This window comes from Gadus chalcogrammus, chromosome 1 (genome assembly GCF_026213295.1).
Source record: "Gadus chalcogrammus isolate NIFS_2021 chromosome 1, NIFS_Gcha_1.0, whole genome shotgun sequence".
Lineage (NCBI taxonomy): Eukaryota > Metazoa > Chordata > Actinopteri > Gadiformes > Gadidae > Gadus > Gadus chalcogrammus.
The window spans coordinates 3,230,159-3,257,891 of NC_079412.1; the positions used below are offsets into that span (position 1 = coordinate 3,230,159).

At 42.4% G+C, this 27,733-nt stretch overlaps 3 protein-coding genes and 1 long non-coding RNA gene across 5 annotated transcripts; 2 read left to right on the forward strand and 2 right to left on the reverse strand.

Annotated features, from left to right (window-relative positions):
* Window positions 1–1,354: 1,354 nt before the first annotated feature.
* LOC130402034 (uncharacterized) lies at window positions 1,355–2,528 on the forward strand. 2 transcript variants are annotated; one of them, XR_008903916.1, is made up of 4 exons: window positions 1,355–1,500; window positions 1,748–1,807; window positions 2,122–2,239; window positions 2,439–2,528. It is a non-coding gene; the product is annotated as an uncharacterized LOC130402034 (long non-coding RNA). The 2 variants fall into 2 exon arrangements; XR_008903913.1 differs by lacking the exon at window positions 1,355–1,500 and having other exon boundaries at window positions 1,555–1,807.
* Window positions 2,529–6,709: 4,181 nt separating this feature from the next.
* On the forward strand, window positions 6,710–16,291 carry LOC130391358 (histone-lysine N-methyltransferase PRDM9-like). The gene is made up of 9 exons (XM_056601463.1): window positions 6,710–7,124; window positions 8,235–8,361; window positions 8,553–8,666; window positions 8,831–8,961; window positions 9,561–9,704; window positions 9,803–9,867; window positions 11,189–11,258; window positions 14,940–15,030; window positions 15,450–16,291. Exons 1-9 carry the CDS (start codon window positions 7,035–7,037, stop codon window positions 16,280–16,282), a joined length of 1,665 nt encoding a protein of 554 aa, XP_056457438.1. The 5' UTR covers window positions 6,710–7,034; the 3' UTR covers window positions 16,283–16,291.
* On the reverse strand, window positions 10,219–14,522 carry LOC130402116 (zinc finger BED domain-containing protein 4-like). The gene is made up of 2 exons (XM_056606267.1): window positions 14,454–14,522; window positions 10,219–12,392 (listed from the first exon to the last, which is right to left on the reverse strand). Exon 2 carries the CDS (start codon window positions 12,377–12,379, stop codon window positions 10,535–10,537), a length of 1,845 nt encoding a protein of 614 aa, XP_056462242.1. The 5' UTR covers window positions 12,380–12,392; window positions 14,454–14,522; the 3' UTR covers window positions 10,219–10,534.
* A 9,169-nt stretch (window positions 16,292–25,460) lies between the features above and the next one.
* Window positions 25,461–27,092, reverse strand: LOC130391378 (uncharacterized). Its single transcript, XM_056601486.1, has 5 exons — window positions 26,860–27,092; window positions 26,464–26,694; window positions 26,020–26,305; window positions 25,695–25,753; window positions 25,461–25,593 (listed from the first exon to the last, which is right to left on the reverse strand). Exons 2-5 carry the CDS (start codon window positions 26,634–26,636, stop codon window positions 25,461–25,463), a joined length of 651 nt encoding a protein of 216 aa, XP_056457461.1. The 5' UTR covers window positions 26,637–26,694; window positions 26,860–27,092.
* Window positions 27,093–27,733: the final 641 nt, after the last annotated feature.

The window sequence follows — 27,733 nt, forward strand, 5'->3', positions numbered from 1 at the left end:
GTCACAACATGTAAAAAACATATAAATACATGAAACATGTATATACAAGACCATAGACTCACATCACAAACTCAGACAGTCACAACATGTAAAAAAAACATATAAATACATGAAACATGTATATACAAAAAAGTGTTTTGTTAAAATTTGGGGTGGGGGGTCTTGTAATAAAAGCTTTTTTTATTGTAACACTTGGTTCAAATCCTATTTCTTACACATGCAGCCATTTGGACACCATTCTATGATAGCTGATAACCAAGGTACACACTGTAATACTATAATCAAGAGGACATACATGCAGTTCAAATAAGAAGAGATAGAACTTTATTGATCTGGAAACTTCATAAATATGTAAGATTGCTCCATAATACCATAGTAACATGTATAGTAAACGTATGGAGGCCTAAAAAATTCAGTTCAATGTTATTGCTTAAGAAACAGATTCCTTCCAACTAACTATTTACGAAAAATGCAATCAATAATTTATATAAAAGTAAATGTTTAAGTATCGACCAGCAACGAAGTTGGAGTAGCCTACCCAAATAATGAATTGTAATACACCAACATTGTCAACTGTCATACATAGCTAACCATAACCCTGTCATAGCTAAACAAGCAAATGAAATGAAATACCTACCAACGCAACTGAAATGTTAATATCAGACAATTAACAATATTATGAAAATTACGTAGGTCTCCCATAATCATTCAGGTAATCAATACGCCCGTGCCTGTTACAGCTATTTCAATGATATGTGTGTTATATATCCGTGTTCAACGCCATTCATGTTAAGTAAAAGGACAAATCTCAGACTTTGGAAGTTAATGGAGTTGATGGAAGTTAATTCGGAATTTAATTTAATTCGGAAGTTAATGGAGCCGTGCACTTCAAAATAGGTCCATAGCAAGGAGCCGTTTGTTTCAGTACGACTCCTTTCAGCTGCCCACCCAACATAAACTGCTAATAAAACGCTTGAGGAGGCGTTTTGAAAAGAAAAAACTTACATTTTTTTAGAACAGGGTAGAAATATAATTATGAGCCTTTGATTGATATCCAGACATTTTTTGCGGAGACACAATCCTGTTCCCCACTTGTATTGGAGTGGACGGCGATACTTCGGTGCCACATGAAATGACGGACCCCCGTCCACAGCCAGCTTAAACAGCTGCAATACCAGGCTTGGCCTCTGAGCACTGGTGGATTGCGGAAGTATGCGCCTATCCTGGGGGCCTGGGAGTGTCCTTCGATCCACACTTCACGATTAGCCCGTTTTGAGTACGGCATCCGGGTCCTTGAGGTATACTTCTTTTCGCCGGATCTGAATTGTAACGTACTGTGTACTCAAATGTTGGCTAGTAAGTACGGACAGTACGGGTATTGGAACACGGCAGAAGGGGCGGGACTTCTCCCAAGTTTTCCCGCTTCTTCTCAGTTTGGGGCCGAATCAACTGAACAATAGAATCTCGGATCTCCATTTTAGTGCCATTCAAGTGCATGTGGTAAGGCATATTATGATCTGAAATGTATTATATTCTAAACTTGTTTGGTTATTATATAATTTAATGGCTAACATAACTAAGCATAAGTGGACGACGTAAGTGATTTATGGTCAGAATGCCTCCAATCATCGTGTTGACTAGTCAGCGCCAATTCACTAACCAACGTTAAGTAACTCTTATTAACTTAGCAAAGGGATGTTAGCCGTCGATATTTACCCCAGATGTTCTAATTATGTTTCATTGTTAGACGATTGATCTGGACTCAAGCTGTAGGCCTACCAGTCAGATGAGTAACTCAGTGGAGGAGGTGAGACACCATATCAATACTTTAAACATCTGTTCATGCAACATTGGTGAGTTAAACACCATTAAATACGATCAGATGAGACCAATGTGTTCATGAAAGGGACCCTCCATGGAGAGAATGGCAATTTAGGAGACCGATATTACTTTATTTATGCAAAATATGTGGGATTTACAACAGTTAATTGGCTGCTCTATAGCAACTGTTGACTTTGATATATTCAGTATTACCTAGAATGTGTTAAGGTTGTCTATCTACGAAGTGGTAAGGTTGTAGATGAACAGTATTGGACATTATGTTGTCTGTTTGTGGTGAAGGAGGACTTTGCGGATATCAGGGCCTACTTTTCCACAACAAAATGGAACCGCCTCTGTATGGCAGAGAAAAAAAGATTCATGCAGATCAAGGAAAACCATTTGGTTATGTCGTCTCTTGGTAAACCACTCATACTTAAATACTATTTTACTGAGTACATTGCTCTACATACAGACACAGGTGGTGCTGCTGTACACATCACTGCTTATTTTGTGTGTGTGTGTGTGTGTGTGTGTGTGTGTGTGTGTGTGTGTGTGTGTGTGTGTGTGTGTGTGTGTGTGTGGGTGTGTGTGTGTGTGTGTGTGTGTGTGTGTGTCAGGCCTGTCCTTTGTGGCTCCAGCCTTCATGAGGAGAGAGAAGCCCGGCCAGGTGAGAGTCTGCTCACCTGAAGAGACAGACTCTGAGGAGGCAGCTCTGGACCTCTGGATTGACCGGTACAAAGACATTTACAAGACATTTCTGGAAGGAGTAATGTGCAGTGAACATTATCCCTTTCAGAGCCCTGAAGATACATTAGCCCGCATCATTTGACCAAAGATATAGCAACAAAAAGGGGTTTTATTGATTTAAAGGGATTTTATTGCATCTGAAAAAAGGAAAACCTGTAATAAACATTTTTAATAATAGGTTGTACCTCATAGTAAATTAGCAGGTTATATTACCCATTTTAGTCAGTTAGTTGAAGTGAGTCGTTTATATACTACTTTATTAGATTAGATTAGATTAGATTAGATTAGATTAGATTAGGCTTTATTGATCCTTTTGGGATGACTCCCTCAAGGAAATTGATTGTCCAGTAGCTTACAGAAAGAAACACAACACAATATTAAATTATATACAATATAAGATAAACAATACACTCTTAGATAACTATAAAGAGTAAAATAAAAAGTAAACAGTAAACAATAATTATAATATAAGATAAACAATAAACTCTTAACTAACTAACTATAAAAAGTAAACAAAAAACAGTAAACAGTAAACAATAAACTCTTAGCTATATAGAAAGTAGATAATAATAGAAGTAAAACAGGATTCAAGTAAAATAAAAGATAAATGTAGAGAACTGTATAGAGGATTAATATAAATAAATAAATATAAATAAATAAATGTAAACATAAATAAACATATATATATATATATACATATACACATGCACACACATATACATATACACACACATATATACATACATACACACATACACATATACACATACGGCATTGTGGATAAATATCATATCATATATGAAATGACGGTGAGCAAGGGTGGCTGACAGTTAAATTAAATTAAATAAATTAGCAGTTCAAATTAAGCAGTGGAATAGGTTATATCTCTCCTCTTTACTCTATTACTCTATTACTTCTATTACTTCTATTCTATTTCCTCCTACTTCCCTCCGAGTGAGGAGTTGTATAGTGTGATGGCATGAGGGACAAAGGAGTTCTTTAGTCTGTTGGTCCTAACTTTGGGAAGGAGCAGCCTTCCACTGAACAGGCTCCTCTGGTTGTTGATGACAGTGTGCAAGGGGTGGCTGGCATTGTCAATAATGTCCAGCAGTTTGTCCAGTGTCCTCCTCTCTGCCACCGTCACCAGTGGTTCCAGCTTCATGCCGACCACAGAGCCAGCCCGCCTGATCAGTTTATCCAGTCTGGAGGTGTCCCTCTTGTTTATGCTGCCTCCCCAGCACACCACAGTGTAGAAGAGCGCTGGCAACCACAGACAAAACATCCACAGCAATTTGCTGCAGATGTTGAATGACCGCAATCTCCTCAGGAAGTACAACCTGCTTTGTGTCTTCCCATACAGGTAGCTGGTGTGTGTTTTCCAGTCCAGTTTGTTATCCAGCCAGACCCCGAGGTATTTGTAGGAATTCACAGCCTCCACCTCAGCTCCGTCTAGCAGGACTGGTCTCGGACTTGGTCTGGATCTTCCAAAGTCAATGACCAGCTCTTTTGTCTTAGAGGTGTTGAGCTGTAGCCGGTTAGTGTGGCACCAGAGAGCAAAGTCCCCCCCAGACTCCGATACTCCTCCTCTCTGTCACCCCTAATACACCCAACGATGGCTGTGTCATCGGCGTACTTCTGTAGATGACATAGCTCAGAGTTGTAGCAAAAGTCTGAGGTGTACAGGGTGAAGAGAAGAGGGGCCAGCACTGTACCCTGGGGGGCTCCAGTGCTGCTGACCACAGTGTCAGACGTGATGTCCTTCAGCCTGACATACTGTGGCCTGTCGGTGAGGTAATCATCAATCCAGTCCACCAGATAGGGTTCCACTCCCATCCTGTTCAGTTTGTCGTGAAGCATAGGGGGCTGGATGGTGTTAAAGGCACTGGAGAAGTCCAAGAAGAGAATCCTCACTGTGCCGCTTCCCTTATCCAGATGGGAGTGGACTCGGTGTAGCATGTAGAGGATGGCATCCTCCACACCAACATCTGGCTGGTACGCGAACTGCAGGCGGTCCTGGGCGTGTTGTACCTGGGGTCTGAGGAGGTTGAGGAAGAGCCGCTCCAACGTCTTCATCAGGTGTGAAGTGAGTGCCACCGGTCGGAAGTCATTCAGCTCGCTGGTCCTCTTCTTCTTCGGAACCGGAGCGATGCAGGATGTCTTCCAGATCGTGGGCACTCTCCCTAGCCGCAGGCTAAGGTTGAAGATCCGTTGTAGCGGCTCTCCCAGTTCTGCAGCGCAGGTCTTCAGCAGTCTCGGACACACTTTGTCTGGGCCTGCTGCTTTCCTGGGCTGGAGCTTCCTCAGCTGTCCTCTGACCTGGTCTATGGGGATGTGAGGCGGGGATTGTGTTGCGGTGGGGGGGGAGGAGGGGGATGTTGTGGTGTCTGGGGGGAGGTGTGTAGAGGGAAGAAGAAGGAGAGATGGCTGTGGTGAGGGTGGGGGTGGTGGTGGTGATGGTGGTGGTGGTGGTGGTGGTGGGGGGGACGAGGGCTGGTTGAACCTGTTGAAGAAGTCATTCAGCTCGTTCGCCCTCTCCGTTGCCTGCATTGTCCCCCTGTAGCTCTGGTCTTTGTGTTGTGACCTGTGATGGTCCTCACACCTTCCCAGACCTCCCTCATGTTGTTCTCCCTCAGCTTCTGCTCCACCTTTCTCCTATAGCTGTCCTTAGCTTCCCTCACACAGTGTTTCACCTCCTTCTGTGCTGCCTTCATGGCCTCCCTGTCCCTGCTCCTGAAGGCAGCCTTCTTCTTGTTGAGGACAGCCTTGACTTCCTGCGTTACCCATGGCTTGTTATTAGGGTAGCAGCGGACAGTCCTGACAGGGGAGACCACGTCTGCGCAGAAGTTGAGGTACTCCGTCAGACAGTGTGTCATCCCCTCTATGTCCTCACCATGCGGGTCGATCAACACATCCCATACTGTGGTGTCGAAACAGTCTCTCAGGGCACTTTCCATCTCAGGGGACCACCTCCTGATGGTGCGAGTTGTCACCGGCTGTCTTTGGACCAGGGGGATGTACAGTGGCTGTAGGTGAACCAGGTTGTGATCAGACTTCCCCAGTGGGGGGAGGGGAGTCGCTCTATATGCATCCCTCACATTAGCATAGAGGAGATCAATTGTCCTGTTGTTTCTGGTAGTACAGTCTACAACCTGGTGAATCCAAAGTAGAATCCAAAGTTACGTGATTAAAGTCCCCAGAGATGATCATAAATGCCTCAGGGTGCTGTGTCTGCAGCCTTGCTGTGACGGAGTGTATCTTCTCACAGGCAGTGGCTGCGTCCGCTCTCGGAGGAATGTAAACACAGACGGTGATCACATGACTAAAATCCCTCGGCAGATAATATGGCCGCAGGCTAACAGCTAGCAGCTCGAGGTCCCGGCAACATGAGACTGTCTTTATGGAGATATGTCCTGGGTTACACCAGCGGTTGTTGACATACATGATGAGACCCCCACCTTTGCTTTTTCCGCTCGCTTTAGTGTCTCTGTCGGCTCTCACGGCAGTGAATCCCAGCAGGTCCACGTTAGCATCCGGTACAAGGTGGTTAAGCCATGTCTCCGTAAAGATGAACAAGCTGCTGTCACGGTAGATCCGTTGGTTGTTCAGCGCGGACCGCTCGTCAATCTTGTTCGGCAGCGAGTTCACATTCCCCATGATTACGGAGGGAATAGATGGTTTGTAGCGCCTACGATTATCCGCAAGCTCAGCCTTTATCTTAGCTCCAGCCTTGCAGCCCCTGGGTCTCCTCCTCAGCTCCGCTGGGATTGGGTGTCGTATCCCAGCCCGTCCGTTTGTTTGTTTGTTGTTTGTTTTGTCCGTTAGTCCGTTTGTTTGCAAAGCCAGTAGTTCCTCTCTTGAGTCAGTGAGAGAGCTGGCTCTTGGTTGCATTTTTTGAAAAAATAAATAGAATAGAAGTATCTATAGTATATAGTATATAGTTTAGTATAGTACAGTATATATATTACACACACACTAAGTAGAAAGAAGTTAAAAAACGGGAGAGCTACTGGAGAGGCAGCCGTCTCCCACAGCGCCATGGCAACAAGAAGTGTCCCTTTTATTGTCAGTTAGTAGGAGTTAGTAGCATACCCTTACTTATAGTTAGTCAGATATAGTATGCAAGTTAGGTTTTATACTTCATTGGTTGTTAGTAGCTTATACTACCTTTTTAGTCAGTTAGTAGTCAGTAGGATACTTCCTTACTTAGATTCAGTAAGTAGTTATTTGGTTAAATATTAATTGATCGTAAGTCAGAAAGTTAAATACTAACTTATAGTAAGTTAATAGTAATAGGTTTTATACTGCCTTGGTTGTTAATAGCTTCTAAGCTACCTTTAAGTCAGTTAGTCATAGTTAATATAGTACGTCCTTACATATGGTCTGTTTGTTGTAGTAATAGGTCACATCCTAACTCATATAGTCAGTTGGTAATAGTTAGCAGGTTACATCCTAACCTAAAGCCAGTTATGTCAGCAGGTGCTCGAGTGTGGAAGCCACCAACAGTCAGACAGGGGTCTCTACAACAGCCCAGTACGTCAGATGCAGTTTCTGTACAGGTATAAAAGCACACATCACCTTCAGCAGCCTTACCATATCCTGTCCTCTATGGTACGAGACCTGCTTCATGTCCGTGTGACAGCAGACTCATGGATTAAGGGTATTAATTACACCAGCACGATGTATAACCTTAGACGTATTGTTGCTAGGAGGTAAGGTACCTATTAGGGGTGTACGGTATAAACGGTGCTGAAGGTATACCGGTGTGAATTTGCGCTACGGTATGGATTTTGACGTTACCGTGAGACCGGAGTGACCGGTAGACAATGTTGTGTGTAACGCGTAACAAAGTAAGTAATGCGTTAATACAGTTCCCTAACTACTTTTTCATGTAAAAAGTAAAGTTACGAGCAACTACTGAAAATATGGTAACGAAACATAGTTCCTTTTTCAATTCGGCACCACGTTACTTTTCCCAGGGACAGATTGACAGCGATACTGCCTTCTCAGGCAGTATGCTATTGCATACTGCCTGAGAAGGCAGTATGCAAGCACGCAGCAAGCGCTCCTGCGTGCTCGCGCAATAGTCCCTTCACGAGCTCTCATTCCACAACGTACGAGACAGACGCTGGAAGCGTGAAGCCGTCGCTGCAATCAGACATTGCTTCCGCAGGCATTTTGAATGCCAGTGGTGGAACGAGCTGACAAACGTTGTCACTGTTTACCTGTTTAAGGACATGGTTCCCTTTCAAAATGTCGATAGAAAGGGCTTTAAAGAGATGGTCAAAACACTCGATCCCAGGTACGCGTTTCCTGCCCACACACACTTCAGCCAAATTGAGATGCCAAAACTATACGGCAAGGTCCGCAAGCAAGTGGAGAAACAAATCCATACTATTAAACATTAGTGTTTTTCAGAGATGGAAGTAACTTCAGAAAATAATTTAATTTTTTTGATGTGGTTTTGCTGCCTTTCCAGTATTTTTCCCCCTTCAGAGGCATTTATATCGAAATTAGAAGATAAAATTAACATACCGTGATATAATACCGTTACCGTCTATTCCTCAAATTATACCGTGACATACATTTTAGTCCATACCGTACAGCCCTAGTACCTACCCACATTAATAAAACAGTGAGTACTCCTAACTAGTCGTTCTGTCTGTCAGAGTCTCTCAGGGCGGGGCTGGAGTGACCAGGAGGTCTCTGGAGGGCCCACTCCTTCTCATCCAGAGATCGACCCCCCCGGAGGAGGAGTAGAGAGGGGCTCTGCAGTCCAGGAGGAGGTCTCATTGGGTTAGCTCTGATCCCACCACTGCTTCCCTGCAATAACACCTTTTTCTTTTTGTGCACGTATAGTCTGTAACTGTGTGTGTGTGTGTGTGTGTGTGTGTGTGTGTGTGTGTGTGTGTGTGTGTGTGTGTGTGTGTGTGGTGTGTGTGTGTGTGTTGTGTGTGTGTGTGTGTGTGTGTGTGTGTGAGAATCAGTTATCCATGAACATATGAAGGGCTCAAGTGTTTATTCAAGAGAGACGAACCTGAGAAATGTTCTCAGAGTTAACTACCAAGAACCGGAAGTACCTAAGGATGACGACTACTTCTGTAAGAGGGCTCTCTGTCTCTGTCTCTGTCTCTCTCTCCCCATCTCTTTTTCCCCACCTCTTTTTCATTCAGAAAACCAATTTTTAATCTTCCTGTTTCTGTCTATTTAATATAGATTTGTAGCTGAAGCTCTCTTGGACATAATAAATAAATGAACTCTCCAGTCTGTGATGAGTGTAGGACTTTCTTCCTCGAAGAGTGCGAGGTCCACGGTCCTATCGTCTTCGTGGCTGATCGCCCCGTTGCTGTCAGAGAGAAAGACCGAGCCAAAAAGACGCTGCCCGCTGGGTTTGAGGTAGATGTCGTACTTTAACACAACAAAGTTCTCCCCGTCCAATGAGACGGTATAACATTCATTGTTTAATACATTTCCCAGCTAATGTATATAAAAACAGTAATGTGAACAGTTATATTGCCAAAGCAGATGGATATATCTCTCCCCCAATGGTTCTTCTTCCTGAATCGTGCTTTTCGTCTATCTCTCCCTCTCTCCCCCCATGTCCCTCTATCTGCCTCTCTTTGTGACTCCCTCTCTGAACTCCCCCCCCCTGTCCCAACCCCCTCTTTCCTTTCCTCCTCCCTCTTCCTGTCTAAATCTCTCTTTCTCACTTGTTTCCCAACTACACATCTCCATTCATTTCTTATCATATCTTATCTTCCTCTCCCCCCCTCCATCTCACCACCTCTCTTCCTCTCTCCATTCCTCTCACCTCTCTTTGTCTCTCCCTGCCTCATTCTCTACATCTCTCTTCTCCATGTGTCTCCATCTCGCTCTCCTCTACCTCTCTTGTATTCTATCTCTCCTCCCTCCTCCACCCCTCCCTCCCTCCCTCTATGTATTCCTCTCACTCTACGACTCTCCTCCTCTCTCCATCTCTGTCTCATGTGGGGTAGATCAGAGATTCTGGGATCCCTGGGGCCGGTCTAGGGGTGTTTTACTGTGGAGACGGTGGCCTTCCCATTGGAACACACTTTGGACCCTACGAAGGACACAGGACAGATGAAGAGGGAGCCCTGGAGAGTGGATACTCCTGGGAGGTCAGTGTGTTTGTATTCGTTTATTTTGATCTAGTCTTGTGTGTGTGCTTGTGTGAGTTTATTGGATGGCATAGAGTCTGATTAACACATTTCTCCAGATCTACAAGAGCAGACACAATGATTACATTGATGCAAAGAGAGAGACACTTTCTAACTGGATGAGGTAGGACCCTATTAGAGGTCGACCGATATGGGTTTTTCTATAACCGATGCCGATGCCGATACTTAGAGGTCAGGGTCAACCGATAGCCGATATGGGCTGCCGATTTTTTTGGGCCGATTTTTAGGGCCGATATCTAAAAGTTTTCCCATTAGTTTGCATGCTAAAGCGTCACACTAATAATAAGTAGATGCACACAATTTGTTTTAACATCTTTTAACATTTATTGAACTCTGACTTGAACCATACATACCAGTTTTGTGTTAACTGAAATATTCATTTAAAGAAAAATTAAATAAATATTTTATATATATAAATTAACTTGGAAAATATAAAAATAAATTAACTTGGAAAATATAAAAATATGTTACATAAAAAATAAACAGTAGTACTGCAAACACACTAGCAACCAGCAACAAAATGAAAATGACATTTGACACAGTTTAAAGTGCATGTGTATATAAAACAGAACATAAAACATGCAAAACAAACATTTGTATATAAAACAGAATATAATTTGTATATAAAACAGAACCTCAAGTAAAAAACTGAGCAGCATAAAACAGCTTCCCTGAGTTTTTAAGAAAATGTATGAAAACATTGAAGAAGTTTTAAAGGAAATTATTGTAAACATGCAGTGCCTGAGTCTTCCTCACTTCTGAAAGTACTTTCAGTACTCCCAGTTTAAGAACCGTAAGTTGTCATGCAGGAAACACAACTGTTCAGCATGTTCTCCAGTTAGTCTGCTTCTTTTATCATCATAAATATTCCCAATGACACTAAAAACTCTCTCACTAGGAACAGAGGATGGGGGTGGACAGAGGAATTTTCTAGCCAGTTGTGCAAGTAGGTGTAGGCGGGATGTGTTCTGTTTCCACCATTCCAGTGGCTGACCAGTCTGTCTGTCAATCAAAGGCTCACGGAGGTACTGCTTCAGCTGCTCAGAGATGTGATGCTCATCATCAGTCTCCTCAGCAGTACTTCCATGAGGCCCTAAGATGTTGGCATACATCTGTTCGAGAGCACTGGAGGCACCAGGTGATTCTTCCTCTCCCACCCTTCTCTGTTTCGGATCTGGTCCTTGGTCTTCCGTGGTGGCTATGTTCAGTTGCTCAGACACAATGGCATGCTCTTCTTTAATCCACTGTTTTGCCTTGGCCAGTGTGTCCAAGCCAAAGACATGATTCTTGTAGCGAGGATCCAGCAGCGTTGCTAAAACCAAACATTTGGTCTCCTCGATTTTTGCGAACCTTTTCTCCAAACTTTGCAGCATCGTCTCCCTCAGAGTTTTTATGCCCCTTGTGTTAGGACCCTCTGACTGAAGCAACATTTTCAGCACTGCAATGCTTGGGATGACACTGGAGATGGAAGAATCTGACCTGCTGATCTCGAGGGTAACTTCCTCAACTGGTTCCAGTGTGTCAATCAAATTGGCAATGATGTCCCATTGATCTGCTGTTGGAGTAGCAAATTTTCCATATTCTCCAGCATAGATGTTCACAGCGCGTTTCTGCTCCAGCATCCTCTGCATCATGTGGAGTGTTGAGTTCCAGCGAGTGGGTTCAGACTGAATGAGACTGTGCTGGGGAAGTCCAAGTTCTTTTTGAATATCTTTCAGATGCTGCTTTGCCAGCACGGAGTGGTTGAAATGTTTGGCTATGGTCTTTAACTTGGCATTAACGTCCAGCACCACTCGCTGACTGTTGATCCCATTGTTCACCACAAGCTGTATAGTGTGTGCACTGCAGCTGAGATCAGGTACGTCTGTCAGTCTGAGGCCTTTTACCATGTTAGCACCACTGTCACGGAGCACTAGCACAACTCTGTCATGGCTGATGTCCCAGTGCTTCAGCATGCTGATGAACATGTTGCTGATGTACTCCCCAGTGTGGGAGCCAGACATTGCCTTGGCATTTAGGATGACTTGTTTCCTTTCCCAGTTGTCATCAATGAAATGACATGTTAGACTCATCAGTGCTTCAGTGTCCCCTGACCAACAGTCTGTTGTGAAAGACAAAAAAGGGCCAGCATCCTCTGCAATGAGTGTTTTTATTTTCTTCTCCACTTTCGTAATGATACCATCTAGAACATCAGTGCGGTAGTGCTTCTCAGTTTTTAGTTTGTATCTGGGCTCCATTGCAGCCACCAGCCTCTGAAAACCAATACCTGAGACAAATGAAAACGGCTGATTATCTGTGGCAATCATTTCTGTAACTAAAGTGTCAAGTTTTTTTGACCTGGGATCTGAATTCTGCCATTTACGTTGGGCATCAAACATGTCCATTATCGTCTGAGATACGTTGGCTGAGGCAGCTGCTTCTTCTTTTTCCTTTTGTGCATCTTTGTAAGCTTGGAGGTGGTGGCACCTCAGGTGACTCCACAAATTTGTGGTGTTTTTCTTTTTACCTTTTTGAGACCCCAAGCTCACCAGTCCATTGCAGATATTGCACTTGCCTTTCCCTGGTGTTGGCTCTGTGAAATGCTGCCACACTGGATTTGATTTTTGTTCTGCCATCAGACAGCAATTTCTACACAGAAGAAACAGACATCCTCAAGTCAGTGTACAACTCCAATATTCTATTCACATTAAAACAATTACACACTAATTTAGAAAAATGCGTAAAAGAAACAAAACCTTCCCTTATGTGTTGTTTTTGTTTTTAACCTTTTGCTTTTAAAACCAAATTACCATAATCTAGCAGTAATCACACAAATACATAAATAACAAAATAACTCATGATGCACAGACTTGCAAGGGCAATGCTAAACCCTTTGTGATTTCTCACATTCTTGTCTATTAACGTTATACTACTTTACTGTGGACGTAGGCTATATACAGTAGGGTGACCAGATTTGAGTTTGTGAAAAAGAGGACACTTCGTCGCGGGGGGGGGGGGGGGGGGGGGGGGGGCGAGGCGAAAACAGGGGTATTTTTTCTTTAGTTCGTCCGTGAACTTACATTTACGTTTAGGCATGGCTGCAGATGTAATGTGCTGTTGTAAACAGAGTGGAAGCGGCAAGGTGCTCAATGTTGCCAGATTGGAAATGGCAAAGTAACGTACCAAAGGCTCAAAATGGTCGTATTTGGAGGATAATTATAGTGGCTCTGGCAACCCTGAGATCGGTCGCCCAATGACAGACTCTAGCTGTGTTCGAAATCGTTCCCTATCATGGATGTAGTGCACTAAATAGGGTGCACGCCATTTTGTAGGGTGTTCGAATTTTCAGTGGTCCACTATATAGGGCACTATATAGTGGACTTAAAATAGGGTACATACGATGTTCCCTACATGTTACTCCCGTATACCACAATGCAATGCCGTCGCGTTTTTCCGGAGGAGAAGAAGAAGCTGAATAACCGCGAAAACGAATACATTTAATGATGGAGTCTCCGGCTTTCGTTATTTCAACAATTTATTTGGGATTTAACATAGAATATTTAACATTCATGCAGATGTTAAATATGCATCAATACAACCTCCAGATTTCCTCGTGAGTGCCTGGTTTGTTTACATGATGTGGGCGCATCTGTCTGCGTCACACAAATGCCCGGCGCATTTACTGACGCAAATGACGTTTAGAAATGTTCAGCGTAGTGTCCGAATTCTCGTTCCCTATTCCCTATATAGTGCACTATATTATGTACACTAGATAGGGAATAGGGAACGAGTGTATAGGGAACGATTTCGAACACAGCTTCTCTCTACAGTCAGCTCGCGCAAGAAGGTGGAACGTAAGGGAGATACCATTTCCAGAACTTGGAAGGCCGTAATAACCATAGACATATACAATGGTAATAACTAGTAGGTTATGTGAAAGACCCAGAAACACAAATATGCGACGAGGCAAAAACAAATATGCGACGAGATAATGTCCGAAAACCGGACATTATCATCAATTAATAAAAAAAAACCGGACGCCCCGGACGGGACGTAAAAAGTGGACATGCCCGGGGAAAAGAGGACGTTTGGTCAGCCTAATATACAGACATTGGTCTGAACACGTCACTTCATCAGGCTAACGATCCATTTTTATTCGCAAACACGTTGATAGAAACACACGCAGCTGCACATGTTCTTGAGGTGAATTTTCTTTGATGTAAATAAGTTGGAAACTCGGCTATTGTCTGCGTCACCTAAACCACGCTTCTGAACAAATGTCATACACCGTTCTGAGCTGCTCTGTGTCTCCAAGCACGGAGCTGTCTGTGAGAGGGGCGGAGTAGCATAACGTAGCGCAACATAATGCCGCCTCCTCCACCCCACGAACAGAGGGACATTTTTCGACTCCAATACAGGAAAATTTAAGCAGAACTCATAACATTTGGGCCAACATATTACTGTAAGCAAGCAAGCTGCTACTAGATTTCGAGTAAAGTCCTTCAAGCTAACAGCAAGGACAAGTTAACTGTGAGCCTGTGAACTCAATCAGCTGTAGCGTTAGGTTACAGCTCTCGACGGTTCAATGCTTTTCGTTTTTTTTTTCCTTTCACTAAGTGAAGCAACACTTCATAGTTTACTTGTAACATATATAACCTAGTAAATATGTTACCACCATACAACTTTGAAATAGCAGAATTTAAGCCTTACCTTATCTCCCAGGATTACAAGTTTTCGGTTGGGGTCCTTCACATGCGTTCTGCCGGTACCAACACGGGGCTGCCCGCGGACATGCCTGACTATAAATCGGCGCTACTAAACACAGATATCGGCCGATGCCGATAGATTAAAAAATGACAAATATCGGCCCGATACATCGGCCAACCGATATATCGGTCGACCTCTAGACCCTATTCACTTTTATACCATCTACTGCATGAATAATGTTCACAATTTTCTTACTTACATTACTTTATTGATAACATTTATATTTCTCCATGTCTGTTATCTGATTAGATCCACAATATTTTCTGTGTTGCTATGACATGTGCAGAAGATAGACTGTAAAGGTGTGTTGACGTACCTGTCTGTGTGTTAGGTACGTCAATTGTGCTCGTAATGAAGAGGAACAGAACCTAATAGCGTTTCAGCACAAAGGAGGAATTCCTTATCGCACCTGTGGCCTCGTGACTTCAGGAGCAGAGCTCTTGGTCTGGTATGGGGACGAATACGCCAGACATCTGGGAATCGGATTTGATCGACTGGAACAACGAGAGCTCTACTAAAGGTCTGCCTTCAAGTCTGTCTTTCTGTCAGGGTTTGGTTTCTATGCGGCACTTCATGACCACATCTCTCATTTTAATTCAAAAGAGCTTGGACAATAAACATCTACATTAACAAAGCAGGTCAGAAATTATACAGGAAATAGTAAAGTTTTAACATAAATTTAAACATAATAAACAAAAGATGACAACATAATAGAAAAATATTCTTACTTGGAAAAATGTCTAAATATACAGTACATGGAGGTTTCAAAAAAACTATACAAGTATACTAATTCAGGTATGCTTGATTAGGCTGATTAGGCTGTGCAGCCTTATCAAGCCCCAAAGCCTAAACCACCTGACTCTGGCCAGGTGAGGCTGCTTAAACCAGCCATCAGCAGCACTCTCAAAAATAAAATAAATATGACTCTCTTTCTCCTAGGAGGGAGATCCCAGCTGACACCAGCACAGGCTTTCCCCTGTCCCGAGTGTCCGTACTCCTACACGTCTCAGATCTTCCTCCACAAACAAATGAAGAGGAGCCATGGCGACCTGTACGGCCGACTGCTGAGGAGTGGAGAAATCAAGGTGGAGCCTAGTCTCCTCCCATACGTCGCAGCCTCCTATCAAGAACCGATCGGAGCCTCCCCGGGAACCGTCCAAAGCACGAGCGAGATTCCAGCAGAAGGAGCCGGACAACACAGATGTGAGAAGTGCAGTAAAACCTTTAGTCGCCCTCGTAGTCTGAAGAGACACCAGCGCATCCACATGGGAGAGAAACCATACCACTGTAAACAGTGTGGGAAAACATTTAGACAATCTAGTGATCTGACGGTACACCAGCGCATCCACACAGGAGAGAAACCATACCACTGTAAACAGTGTGGGAAAACGCTTAGTCAGTCAGGTGATCTGAAGAAACACCAGCGCATCCACACAGGAGAGAAACCATACCACTGTAAACAGTGTGGGAAAACATTTAGTCAATCTGGTCATCTGGAGAGACACCAGCGCATCCATACAGGAGAGAAACCATACCACTGTAAACAGTGTGGGAAAACATTTAGTCACTCTGGTGATCTGAAGAATCACCAGCGCATCCACACGGGAGAAAACCATACCACTGTCAGAAGTGTGGGAAAACATTTAGTCGATCTGGTCATCTCAAGAGACACCAACAACTTCACAGAGGAGTCTCCACCCAAACAACCATGTGAAGAAACTAAATGGTTCCCAGACATCAAATCAAACATGGTTCTTGCTGTTATATGTTAAAAGGGCACATGAACGGTTAATTGTTTATCTTATCAACTTTATGTATTTATTTATATTCATGTCTATGAGTGAAGGGTTTTACCCAAAAAATTCAGAAAAAAAAAGTTTGAGAGAGATAATGTTATTATCTGAATTATTTAACTTCCATTTGTCATCAGTAAGGTATCTTATATCTGACGTCATTGTTATATTTACTACATTTGTATGTATTTATTTATTTATCCTGTAGAAATTCAAATAAAATCGGATATGCAGTGCTGAGAAGACTGGTTTTGTCTGGATAGAATAGAAGCAGTCCAACATGTTAGTGAATTATATTTGATATGCTGTTATGCATAACGTAGGATGCAACGGATGAGCTGAGGTCCCGTTACTGACCACCAGAGGGAACCACAGCACCACGAAGATGTTCCCCTTCCCTGGATTCAGTGACATTTTGAATTAATTATTGATAATTATGCTTCAATCTTCCAATAATAATTACTATTCACCTTCCTTCAATGGAAGTGAGAAAAAAGGATGTCTGATTTAAACCGTTGAAGAGGCCTGTGATTTGGTAGGCTAATACAGTGAACAAATGATAGATATATCAACCAGTGGCGGTGGGTCAATAGAGGGCGCTAGGGCGCCCCCTCCGTGAAATAATCATTTCAATATATCTGCCAACTATTAATCAACTTTTATCAACACGAAATTAATCAACAAAAATACAAAGCGTTTATCCTCGTTTAATTGTGTGATATACTTGTCACTGCCAGCAACCATTTAAATGCGTCAGAACGTCAATGATTTGGGCTAGGCTAGTTATTGGTCATTCGAAATAAAGCCCTCCTCCAAGTCAGGGGCGCCGGCCACGTTGAAGTCAATCTAAACTAGCTAACTTTGCTGTCTATCAAGTGTGACCGGCTGAATCTGCATTGTGTTTCTTTTTTTTAATGAATGACGTGACCCACGATCTGTCCGGACTCGGGCACTCCGACGTCCATTTATTCGTTGCTGAATCTCTTCCCAAGGGTATCGGAACAAAAAGGGCGACTACATACAATATTATAACAAAAAATTTTGAAATAAAAGACATACCTGAATACACACATGTACAAATAGCTTCCTCTTAGCACTTGTGCCCTTACTCCAACTCCTCTACGAAACACACCGGGGGGGAAGGGGAACTAGCATGACTACACGAGGGTCAGGTGCATGCTAGGACAACCAAAGAAAACACAAAGTTCCCCCAAACACTGAAATCTATCTAATAACTATGGATAGATATATACCCCAGACTTCCAATTAAACAATGTATAATCAAAATAACTAATATAAATAATGATAAACTATAAGATGGTCAAAGATTTGATCACAAAATAAATGTACACACCTCTTCCCAAGGGTATCGGAACCAAGGGAAGAGGGCAGGGGCGCGGGAAACTTATGGGGTTCTCTGGAATGTGGGCGGGAGTACAGAAGGAGGTGGAGCCAAAACAAAGAACAAAATCAAATAGAGCATAAGGCGGCATGGAAAGCTAAACTTCAGGTAATAGAAAGAAAAACAAAGGCAATTGTGTAATTATAATTTAAAAGATATAACAACCCTGTTACATGCATACAAATAATTAAACTAGCTGAAAACAGGGTGATGGTTTAAGGTACAGTCCAGATGAAAGCTCAATCAGTTTAACACAAAGCGTTTCCCTTTCTTTGTGGTTTGATATAGAGAAGATTCATCCACTGCAACACACGCAAGAGGCAAGAAATACATGGTGTACGAGAGCTGCATCATGGAGTTGTTTAATGCATGTCCAGTCTGCACGAGGGCATGTGAGTTACAACCCAAAGGCTGGGGACATTCCTGTCTGTGAAGCCAGCAGTGCCCCCATTGCACACTCGGAGACGCTGGAATAGCCATGGGCGTCGATTACGGGGGGGACGGGGGGTACATGTCCCCCCCACTATTTGAAAAACGAATTTTGTCCCCACCACTTTTAAAAAAGGGGAAGAAAAAAAAAAAATCCCCACATACTCAACCGAAATCGTCGAGTCTAAAATCATGTGATAGGCGCGCTCGAAGACATCATTTATAGATAGGCCTACCGAATAAACCGTTTGAACACACAAGACCGGAACCCATGGCAACGCCGGTAAACAAACCCTGACTCCCGAGAACCCAATCCCTATGAGCCTCCCTGCGCTAACGGCCATCCGGAGGCACACAGAGCTTTTGGCCGTGATTGATATTATATATACAGTTATATTATATTATATACTATTATATATAGAGCTCCGAGAGTCGCAAACGGGCAACAATCACTTTCTCCTCCATGCTGCAGTACACCCCGGACTGTACTGCGCTTAGTTTTGACGGTTGAACGCTGAGTTGTCTGTTACGTTACACATGTCACTCAGTGGCCACGCTGTTGAACGCTGATTGGCTGTCATCACGCGAAATTCGTGTCAAGTTGAAATTTTTCGCGCCACAAATCCTCGTGAAACGCGCTTGCCTGTGCACGGCGAAAGTGTTGGCGCGACAAATCAAAAACATTCGCCCGATACGCGTCTTATACGTTCACTTTGTATGGGATCTTTGTCGTCCCGTTGCATTTTGGGGTGAACGCACTGGAGAAGTTTCAAGACAGACAGCCAAATTGACATTTTATTCAGAAAATAGCCGGTCCTTTTGCTTCCTATAAAAAGCATGTTTGTGACACTGGATATCGATATGGGATACGTCATCTAGCCTGCATGTGGAGGGCCACATAAGTAGAAATTGGTTTACGTAAACTTTGCTGCTGGTTCTGTTTGCTCGTGAATCGTGATGACCTGGCAAAGGTTACCAACGGTCCCAAGCGATTTTGATCTGATTCTGGTTGGTGCGTTGTATATATAGATTGCAGCTAGTAGCAGCTACACACGGTGCGATTGCTATGCCAATGTGGTTATAGTTGGTTTTGTCTGATTGAGATATGTGACGACTTGGAGCCTGGTAGGCCTATCCTGACATAAATATGTTCTCGCATAACCTGTGTGATTATCCTAAACTGAAGGGGATTTTATTTGCGGACAATTTTCTTATGATGTTGTAACGAGTGAAGTCTACATTGGTCCTTCGCAAGTGTTTACTGGTGGTCAGGATTTGGCAGATGCATTCTCCTCTGGGTGCTTGTATTTTTATTTTTTAATGCAGCATAACATATGCTACCGAGCAGCCCTTGCGCGTCTTCAAAAGGCTGATGCTCAGTACCCTCGTTTCATTTCGTACCCCCTTTACAGTCTGGCATTGTTTGTCTGGTAAACTCTGTCGATGTCAAGATAAGTGTTAAATGCCAACACTGTTCTTTGTCCTGTGTGTATTAGTATTAGGCTACATATCCCGAGCCAATACCCTGGTGTTTCCAACGCCTGTTTTGCAAAACAAGCCAAAACACAAACTGTGGTTTTATTGTTCGAATAGGATCTTCATAGGGCTGGCCCGAATGCCATTTTTCAGGCTTCGAATACTCGTTGGTTTTTCCGAGCGAATATTCGAATACTCGTTCCAGAAAAAAACACCCATCAAAAACAACATTAATAATCCTTATATACTCCCTGGAACCGATTTTGACAGTATCTGCATATTTTGTTTAATAGCTTTTTGAACGTTAATTAGTAGGCCTAAGTAGGTTGAAGTTCCTTAGTTTTTCCCCGGGAAAGCGAACAACTGTTGCTCCGTTCCAAATCAGCTGTTCTCTGTCCATCTCAGCCCTTACGGGAGCTTTTCGATTCATCCTGGAACGTGCATCTTTTCAGGGAATTTGTACAATAAATCCATAACAAATACCGAATATTGATTGTCTTATGTGTCCATATTATATCCATTATATTGACCGGTATTCCAAGACGCTCACACGCTCTGCAGCAAGCCAGTCACAGTTGATTGGCGCGGCGCTGTACAGCGAACGTAAACAAACAACTAAGCTAAGGTTTTAAGTATTACTTTTCCTCCAGAGATCCCGCTAATGTTGTGTTATAAAGTAAAGGGAAACAAGATATCTATTCTTCCTCCACCTCTCTCGCTTCTCTGCTTGGTGTCGCTGACGCTTATAGTTTGCCTCCCTCGCTCTGGTAAAGTCACCTACGTGGAAAAAAAAAATAACGAATAATTGAACCAGCAGTTATTCACCAGTGGAAAGTCCTAAATGATTTGAATCTGCAGCGGCTAAGTCAGGAGGAAATAGTGATACTTGGTGGTGACATGAGAGCTGACTCTCCAGGTATTGATACCTAACTGAAATAGTGCATTTTATACAGGTGTTCAATATTGTTTGAAGTTAAAAGAAGTGACCTAAATAAAGTCAGACATAATACCAAAGTATTGGAGGGTGATTACTACACTAATTTCCCTATTTGAACAAAAATAGGTCACTCTGCAAAGTATGGGAGTTACACAATGATGGATCTCCATACTAACACCATTGTGGACATTCAGTTGGTCCAGGTGAGTGTCAAAAAGGATATTGTAAAGGGGTTATTGGTTGTAATTTCAAAGTCTAACATGCATATTCTATTAATATATATTTTTCTGTGTTAACAGAGCAACGAAATTGTGGTAGCACCCATATGGAGAAGGAGGGACTGAAGAGGAGTCTAGCCTTACTGGAGTCGCGTGGCGTCAACCTTGACTGCATTGTCACTGATCGTCATCCTCAAGTACAGAAGTTCCTCAGGGAGAGAAACATGACCCATTACTACGATGTCTGGCACTTTGCAAAAGGTATGTTTCTCCAGCCTTTTCCTTTCTTTGATTTGTTAGTGATATCCTTTTGGTGAGAAGGACCTGATGTTTTGAAGCTTGCGAAAAGCTCCCATTTGGTGGTCCTTCATTTTAAAATTGTGACACTGAGTAAATGGTAAGAAATGCTTGAAATTATCAAATGCTACAATCGAATAATCACTCAGTTTATGAGTATCTTAACTAAGTGGAAAGTACTTTGCTCTCATTGTAGATATTTCAAAGAAGCTGTTGGCAATCAGTATGCAGAAAGACGGTGAGAAACTCAAGAAGTGGATGAAGAGCATCACACCACATATACTGGACTGCAGCAGACTCAACCTCCGGGCCAGGGAGAATCGCAAAGTGGACCTCGATCCTGAACCATGTTCGAGATGTCCATGTACATGAAGATCCTCTTTACCCCAAGTGCGAGCATGCGATCCGCCAGACAAGTGACCAGGAGTAAATGGCTTCAAGCAGGTATTTCACCAATATAAAGGCTAAATGTCAAAACAGTGAACAGACAAATACAGTTATTTAGTGGCTTTCAGAAATTTACCAGAGGACATGGTTGAGGTATTCTTTACTGTATGGGTAATGGTTTTCTAATATCATATTTTCTTATTGTCTGCAGCAACTCCAACTTTCTCCAAGTTGGAGAAGTTGCTGACCAATAAAAGGGGCGCTGAAGGATGTTGCAAAACTGAGCCCCCACCACCGAACTTCATCTTTGGAGGCTTTCCATGCGGTTATTCTTCGTTTTGCCCCCAAAAATGTTGTCTTTCCCTTTATTGGAATGCTGTGCAGGTTAAAGAAAGTTTGTTTACTAAATACTTTTTGGAATTGTAGCCTAAAATATCTGTCAATATTAACATGTTTTGTCTTGTACTTCCAGACTCTACCTGGCTGCTATGCATTCAAATCACAATGTGGACCGACCACAGGCCGAAACAAAGGAAGGAGTACCAATTTATAAAATCTCCTTTGCAAAGGCTAGGAAGGGAGAGTGCAGAGCTAAACCACAAAAACACAGCAGACCTTTGGGTTCAAATCAATTCAAACGACACATATTTTGGATTTCTAAAATGTTTTTCGATACAGGTTACGTTGATGACATCATAGATGTCATTTTTGAGGAAGTCTTTCCCAACCCTACGCCACACAGAGGCCCTGTTGGAGATCCCTGTTCCAGAGCCCCTAACGGCACAGTATGAGAAGCCTGACAAGGAGGCGGTCCTCAGCAGCCTTGTGTCAAGGTTCAAACGGGGGGACGTTTAAAACCGACATAGTGGCCTTCCTCAGCAGGAAACTCGGAGGGGGACCACACAAGCTGGAATCACAACCCGGATACTGCGTCCCAGGAGGCCCCAGCACCAGCTTACAAAGAAACGATAGGAGAGATACCTGTAGCGACTGAACAATTGATTCAGAGATTAAGTCTTGCAGATTTATCATTGCTTTGTGTTATGAAATAAATATTACTATGCTCCTATGGCTGGTTTGTTCTGTTACTATTTTAAGTTGTTTTTTTTAGCTCGGATATAAATACATCTTCACAAAATTAGGCACAAGATTGAGAACAACTTCATTTATTTTATTAAATTCTGTAACAATGCACAACTTACTTGTGTATTCTTCTCAAATTTAGAGGACCATAGTCGGCTCTATATATTTGGCTGGCATTCTGAATAGAGTAAACATTTAGGCAGACCGGCTCCAATCCAGGATGGTCAACCATACACGTTAGCTGTAGTTCGACTCCCGTAGTCTTCTAGTAACCTAATTAGAATTTGAAAGGGTAAGTTTTATTTTTAAGCATTATTTGTCAAATGAGACAAAATAGTTTCCATTTTAGTGGAGAGTGCTACCTGCGGTATCTCCATGCAGCAAATATTCTCCGCTTCTGTGGGCATGGTCGCACATTTTCCACATGGCACCTATCCATAAAATAAAGGTAGATGTAATAATGGCAGAGGTCTGACTATAGTGGCTCTGGTTAGTGTCTATAGCTATACATATGACAGTGGACAAGCTGATGTTAGACGTAAATCTTCACGAGTAAATCATGGGTTTACGTGTAACATGACTTCAATATAGGTTGAAATTCACCCATTAAATGAGCCAGTGACTTCTCTAAACTACAAAGATGACTGATATAGATGCTAATATAACGTTGTAACGATAGCAAATCAGCAACTTTAAAAGCCAACAACGTAGGCTAGCGTTAGCACATGATAACCGCATACATAAACAAACCAACTAAAGTACCGTATCCAGACACAATATTTTAAATTACCATTCAGAGACGTCCTGCTGTAGCCGCTGAGTACCACTTCTTCAGGTGCTTCGTAATCCGGATCCCATTCTGGGTCAAACTGAAAGGCTTGAACGACTGGGTTTCTACGATGCCATTGCGATACAACCACCGTAAACAGAGCGCACGTGGCTGCAAGCTGCTCAGGGCCACACCCCCAACCTCCTCCTTGACACGCCCACCAAACAGCGCATTTGGGGGAAGCTCAATGTGCGACTGGCTCGGAGTGGCTGTAACTCTGCACCACGGCTGAATTTCGGGAACGTCTTGAATACTGTGTTAGTTGCCCACTAATACCTATATTAAAGAATACATAAAATAACATGTCATGGGACCTTTATTCAGTGTCTTGATGGTGCATTGATAAGTTAGGAGGTTAACAGCTCAGGTTCGGATCCCCGCAAAAACACTTTCATTGTTTATTGGTCAACAGGGAAAAAACATGAGGGGTAACTGTCGTTTTTTATGTGCTACCATGAAATAAACATAAGGGGTAACACTGTCTATATTTATCCAATAAAACATAGGGGATGACTCTGTTGTTTTCTTTGGTCGTCATGAAAAGAAATACAAGGGGTAACGCTGTCGTTTTTATCAAATGAAACATGAGGGGTAACACCTTCGTTTTTATCAAATGAAACATAAGGGGTAAAAATTTCCTTTTTCATTGGTCGTCATGAAAAAAACATATGGGGTAACACTGTCGATATTTATCCATTAAAACATAGGGGTAACACTGTCGTTTTTATCAATGAAACATGAGGGGTGACACTGTTGTTTTTTATAGGTCGTCAGGAAAAAAAACATAAGGGGTAACACTGTTGTTTTTTTATCGGTCGTCATGAATAAAAACATAAGGGGTAACACTGTTGTTTTTATTGGTCGTCAGGAAAAAAAACATAAGGGGTAACACTGTTGTTTTTTTATCGGTCGTCATGAATAAAAACATAAGGGGTAACACCATACCTGCCAACATTTGACTAGCAAATCCGGGAGATTTCGGCGGCGGGGGCGGGGCCGGTGGTGGGAGCAAGGATGACAGAGGTGGTTACAAATGTTGGTTTTAAGGGATGTTGTGCATATAAGTAGCTATTTATCGACAACATATTCATCATGTAGTCTTCAGTATATAAATAAATACACAATAACTGTATTCATTAACAAATAACATATTTTTTTATGTATCATTATGTATTCACAATGAATTAATTGACAATCACTTATTTATTAACTAACTAATACAATAACTTGTATTATGTTCATTTTCATGAACATAACAGAAACAATTAGTGTTTCATGTCTTAAAACTACTAGTTTTTTTATTAACCAAAACATTTTTTTATGTATTATTATTTATGTATTCACAATAACTTATTAATTATTATAACAACTAACTTTAGCAATAACTTTTTATCAATTCATTACATTGTATACAATACAATAATACAATAAAAGAATTCATGAATAAATAAGCAAACTTAATTAAATTAAATAATTCATAAAAATCATCACAGAAACAGTTAATGTACATTGCAGAGGTCTTAAAACTACTGTTTAGTGTTATATATATAGGTGGCTGACTTGGCTGCCCTAAGTGTTTTTTTTGATGGGGTGTACTTCGAGGCAGGCTTAGTGAAGTTTATTTTACATGATAAAAGAGCACACAAAGTGCTGTTATTTAAATGAGTATGATTTTCTGTTACAATTTTCTTAACCATACTAAAAGTCCTCTCTGAGGAGGCATTGCTGTGTGGGATGCTCAGTAATGCCTTCATCAGTCTAGCCAGCTGACTGAAGCGCTTGTCTTTCCCTACAAGGCCCCAGAATCTGTCCACTCTCTGTTCCTGAGGTAACTCCTTGCTGTCTGCAACCTGGTAGTCTGTCAGTTCCTCTCTCAGCTGATCAGGATCAAGTCCCAGTTGAGGAAACAAGCACCCTAGCCTTGACACTAACACATTTTCAAACATCCTATTAGAAGGATTTCTTACAAAATGCTTAATGTACTTAATTATTGTACAAATCTTTGCTCAGTTAGGTGACTTAAAGTCTGACAGTGCTCAATACTTTTTTGTACAAAAACATTATCATTTGAATGTTAGGCAAATGATAAAACAAGAAAGTCAACCTGTTTCAGGAGAGAGGTCTAGGCGAGAGGCTGGGTCCAGCACGTCCAGGTCTTGAAGCAAAGGAGAATCAAGGGGGAAGGCCTTGAGCATCTTCCTTATGGCTTCCACGTAGAACCCCTTGACTGTCCTAAAAACACAATAGTGACAGGAGAACACAATATATTAACCAGGAATCCCAGAGAAATACAAATTAAGCATGAAGGCGTCATAACTGAAGCTATAACTTACTGATAGATTTTGGTCATTGTGACCGATGGTAGTTCCTCTTTCTCGAGGAATGCTCTGGCCTCAGTTCCAATGAAAAGATCTTAATTTTTCAGCTGGTGTTCCTGACAGAGTGACACCTCTCTGACTGGGATATTCGCTATGGCTCTGGCTGGGAGAATGTAGCCCAAATACCTCTTCACCAGTCTAGTCATCTCGTTGTGGAGTTTGTGTATCAGCACCCCCCTCTCCCTTTTGGTAAAAAATGGGTAACATGGGTAAAAATGTAATGTGAAAAAACTATTTCATGTATATATAATGCTAGGTGTTCAACATTCATCCTACCTACCTGGAAGGCAGTGTTGAACGCAACCAATGGCTTGAGAGCAGCACTCAGAAAAAGAAAATCAAACTTAATCTCAGGATCATTGAGGTAGCCTGCCAGATCCCTAACTTTAACACTAGTCTCGTCCTCGTAGCTGTTAAAGTAGGCCTGAAGAGCAGGCCACTGATTTAACATTCTCAGAATGCACGTGTGGAGGCTGAGCCATCTTGTTGAACAGTATCTTAATAGCTTCAGTTTGTCTGTGTCGGTGAACTCCACAAACTCCTTGTAGAGTTCATTTCTCTTTGCGCTATACCCGGAAACACAAACAAACAAACAAATATGGACAATAGTAAGAAAAGTTCAAAATGTGATGATGAAATAGCCTAGTAAAGATAAACCATTACATGAAATACTCCAGGTAAAATTACCAAGAATAGGCTGTCAAACTTTTTTTTATTAACTCACCTTTTATCAAAGTGGGAGTATACCCCGACCAACAACTGTTCCACTGGGGCCTTCATGGCCTTGATGCCGCAGCCTGTGGCAAGTTGGGCGAGGTGGCAAACACAGCCCACATCCTGGATGTGAGGCTGCTTTGCTTTCAATTTTGTGATAACTGAATTGTGCCTTCCCTTCATAACATTGCAGTTATCCGAGTTGAAGGCCACCAGGTTATCCCATGTTATTCCTCTGGTTCTGTCATTAGACAAATGCATTTGTTGAAAACATAGGATGAAATTGAACATAGGAGGAAATTGAACTGAGCCTTAAGTGCATTAAACATCATTCCCTTGCTGAACTTTTAACTTTCAGTGACAATAAAGATGAATCTGATGTTATCTAAATCGGCAATAAACTTACGTTAAAGAGGTTGCCAGCTTCTCAAAAATGCTGTCTGCTGTTCCAACATTGCAGACTGGCAAATCAATACATTTAGTGACCACCTCAAGACTATCTTCATCATATAGACGAGCCAAAATAACGAGCTCCTTCTCTTTCTGAAGTGTTGTTGATTCATCACACAGCAGACCAAATGGCTGGGTCTGGCAGGTGGCTGTCACCTCATCATTTAGCTCTGGGGCAATGGCACCTAAAAAAAAGAAATAAGTAACAGTGACTTTTAAATACTACTGTTTTGTTTTAATTATGCTGCTGCTTTGGGTCTATCGCTGCACCTGGCCCGTGGGTATTGCTGGGGACATTAGACTTTTCTACGTCAATCTAAATAGACTGAAGGTGGAATATGTGCGCGGGACGAGGGGGCGTGGCAGCGGCTGTTAGTGATCCACCCTGACAACGAGGGCGAGCCGGCCATCACAAACATGGAAAGAAGGGGGCACGGGACTGTAAAATGTTTTAGGAGCCATTTACTTAACTGCCTAACTCCACTGACTAGGGCCCGTTGTTGTGACTACGTTACGCCACTGAACCAATAAATACAAGAAATACACCACCGTTTTATGGAAATTGTGAGGAAAAAAAATTATAACTTACCTTTTAGGAGTTGTGTTGTCTTCGTTCTCCCAGACGAATATTTTTTGGCAATTGCGGAGTCAGGGAACATCGATGCCACAGTTGCTGAATATTCGTCACAAAACGAAAACGAGAGGTTGTTTTTGGCAACCAACATTGCCATTTTCAGCTCAGCCTGGAGCACTTGTTCCTGCTCGTTTTGTCCCTTAGTGATGAAACCCGTTATCGCCTGAGTGCCCTTTTGTGCCCCGGCAGCACGGAC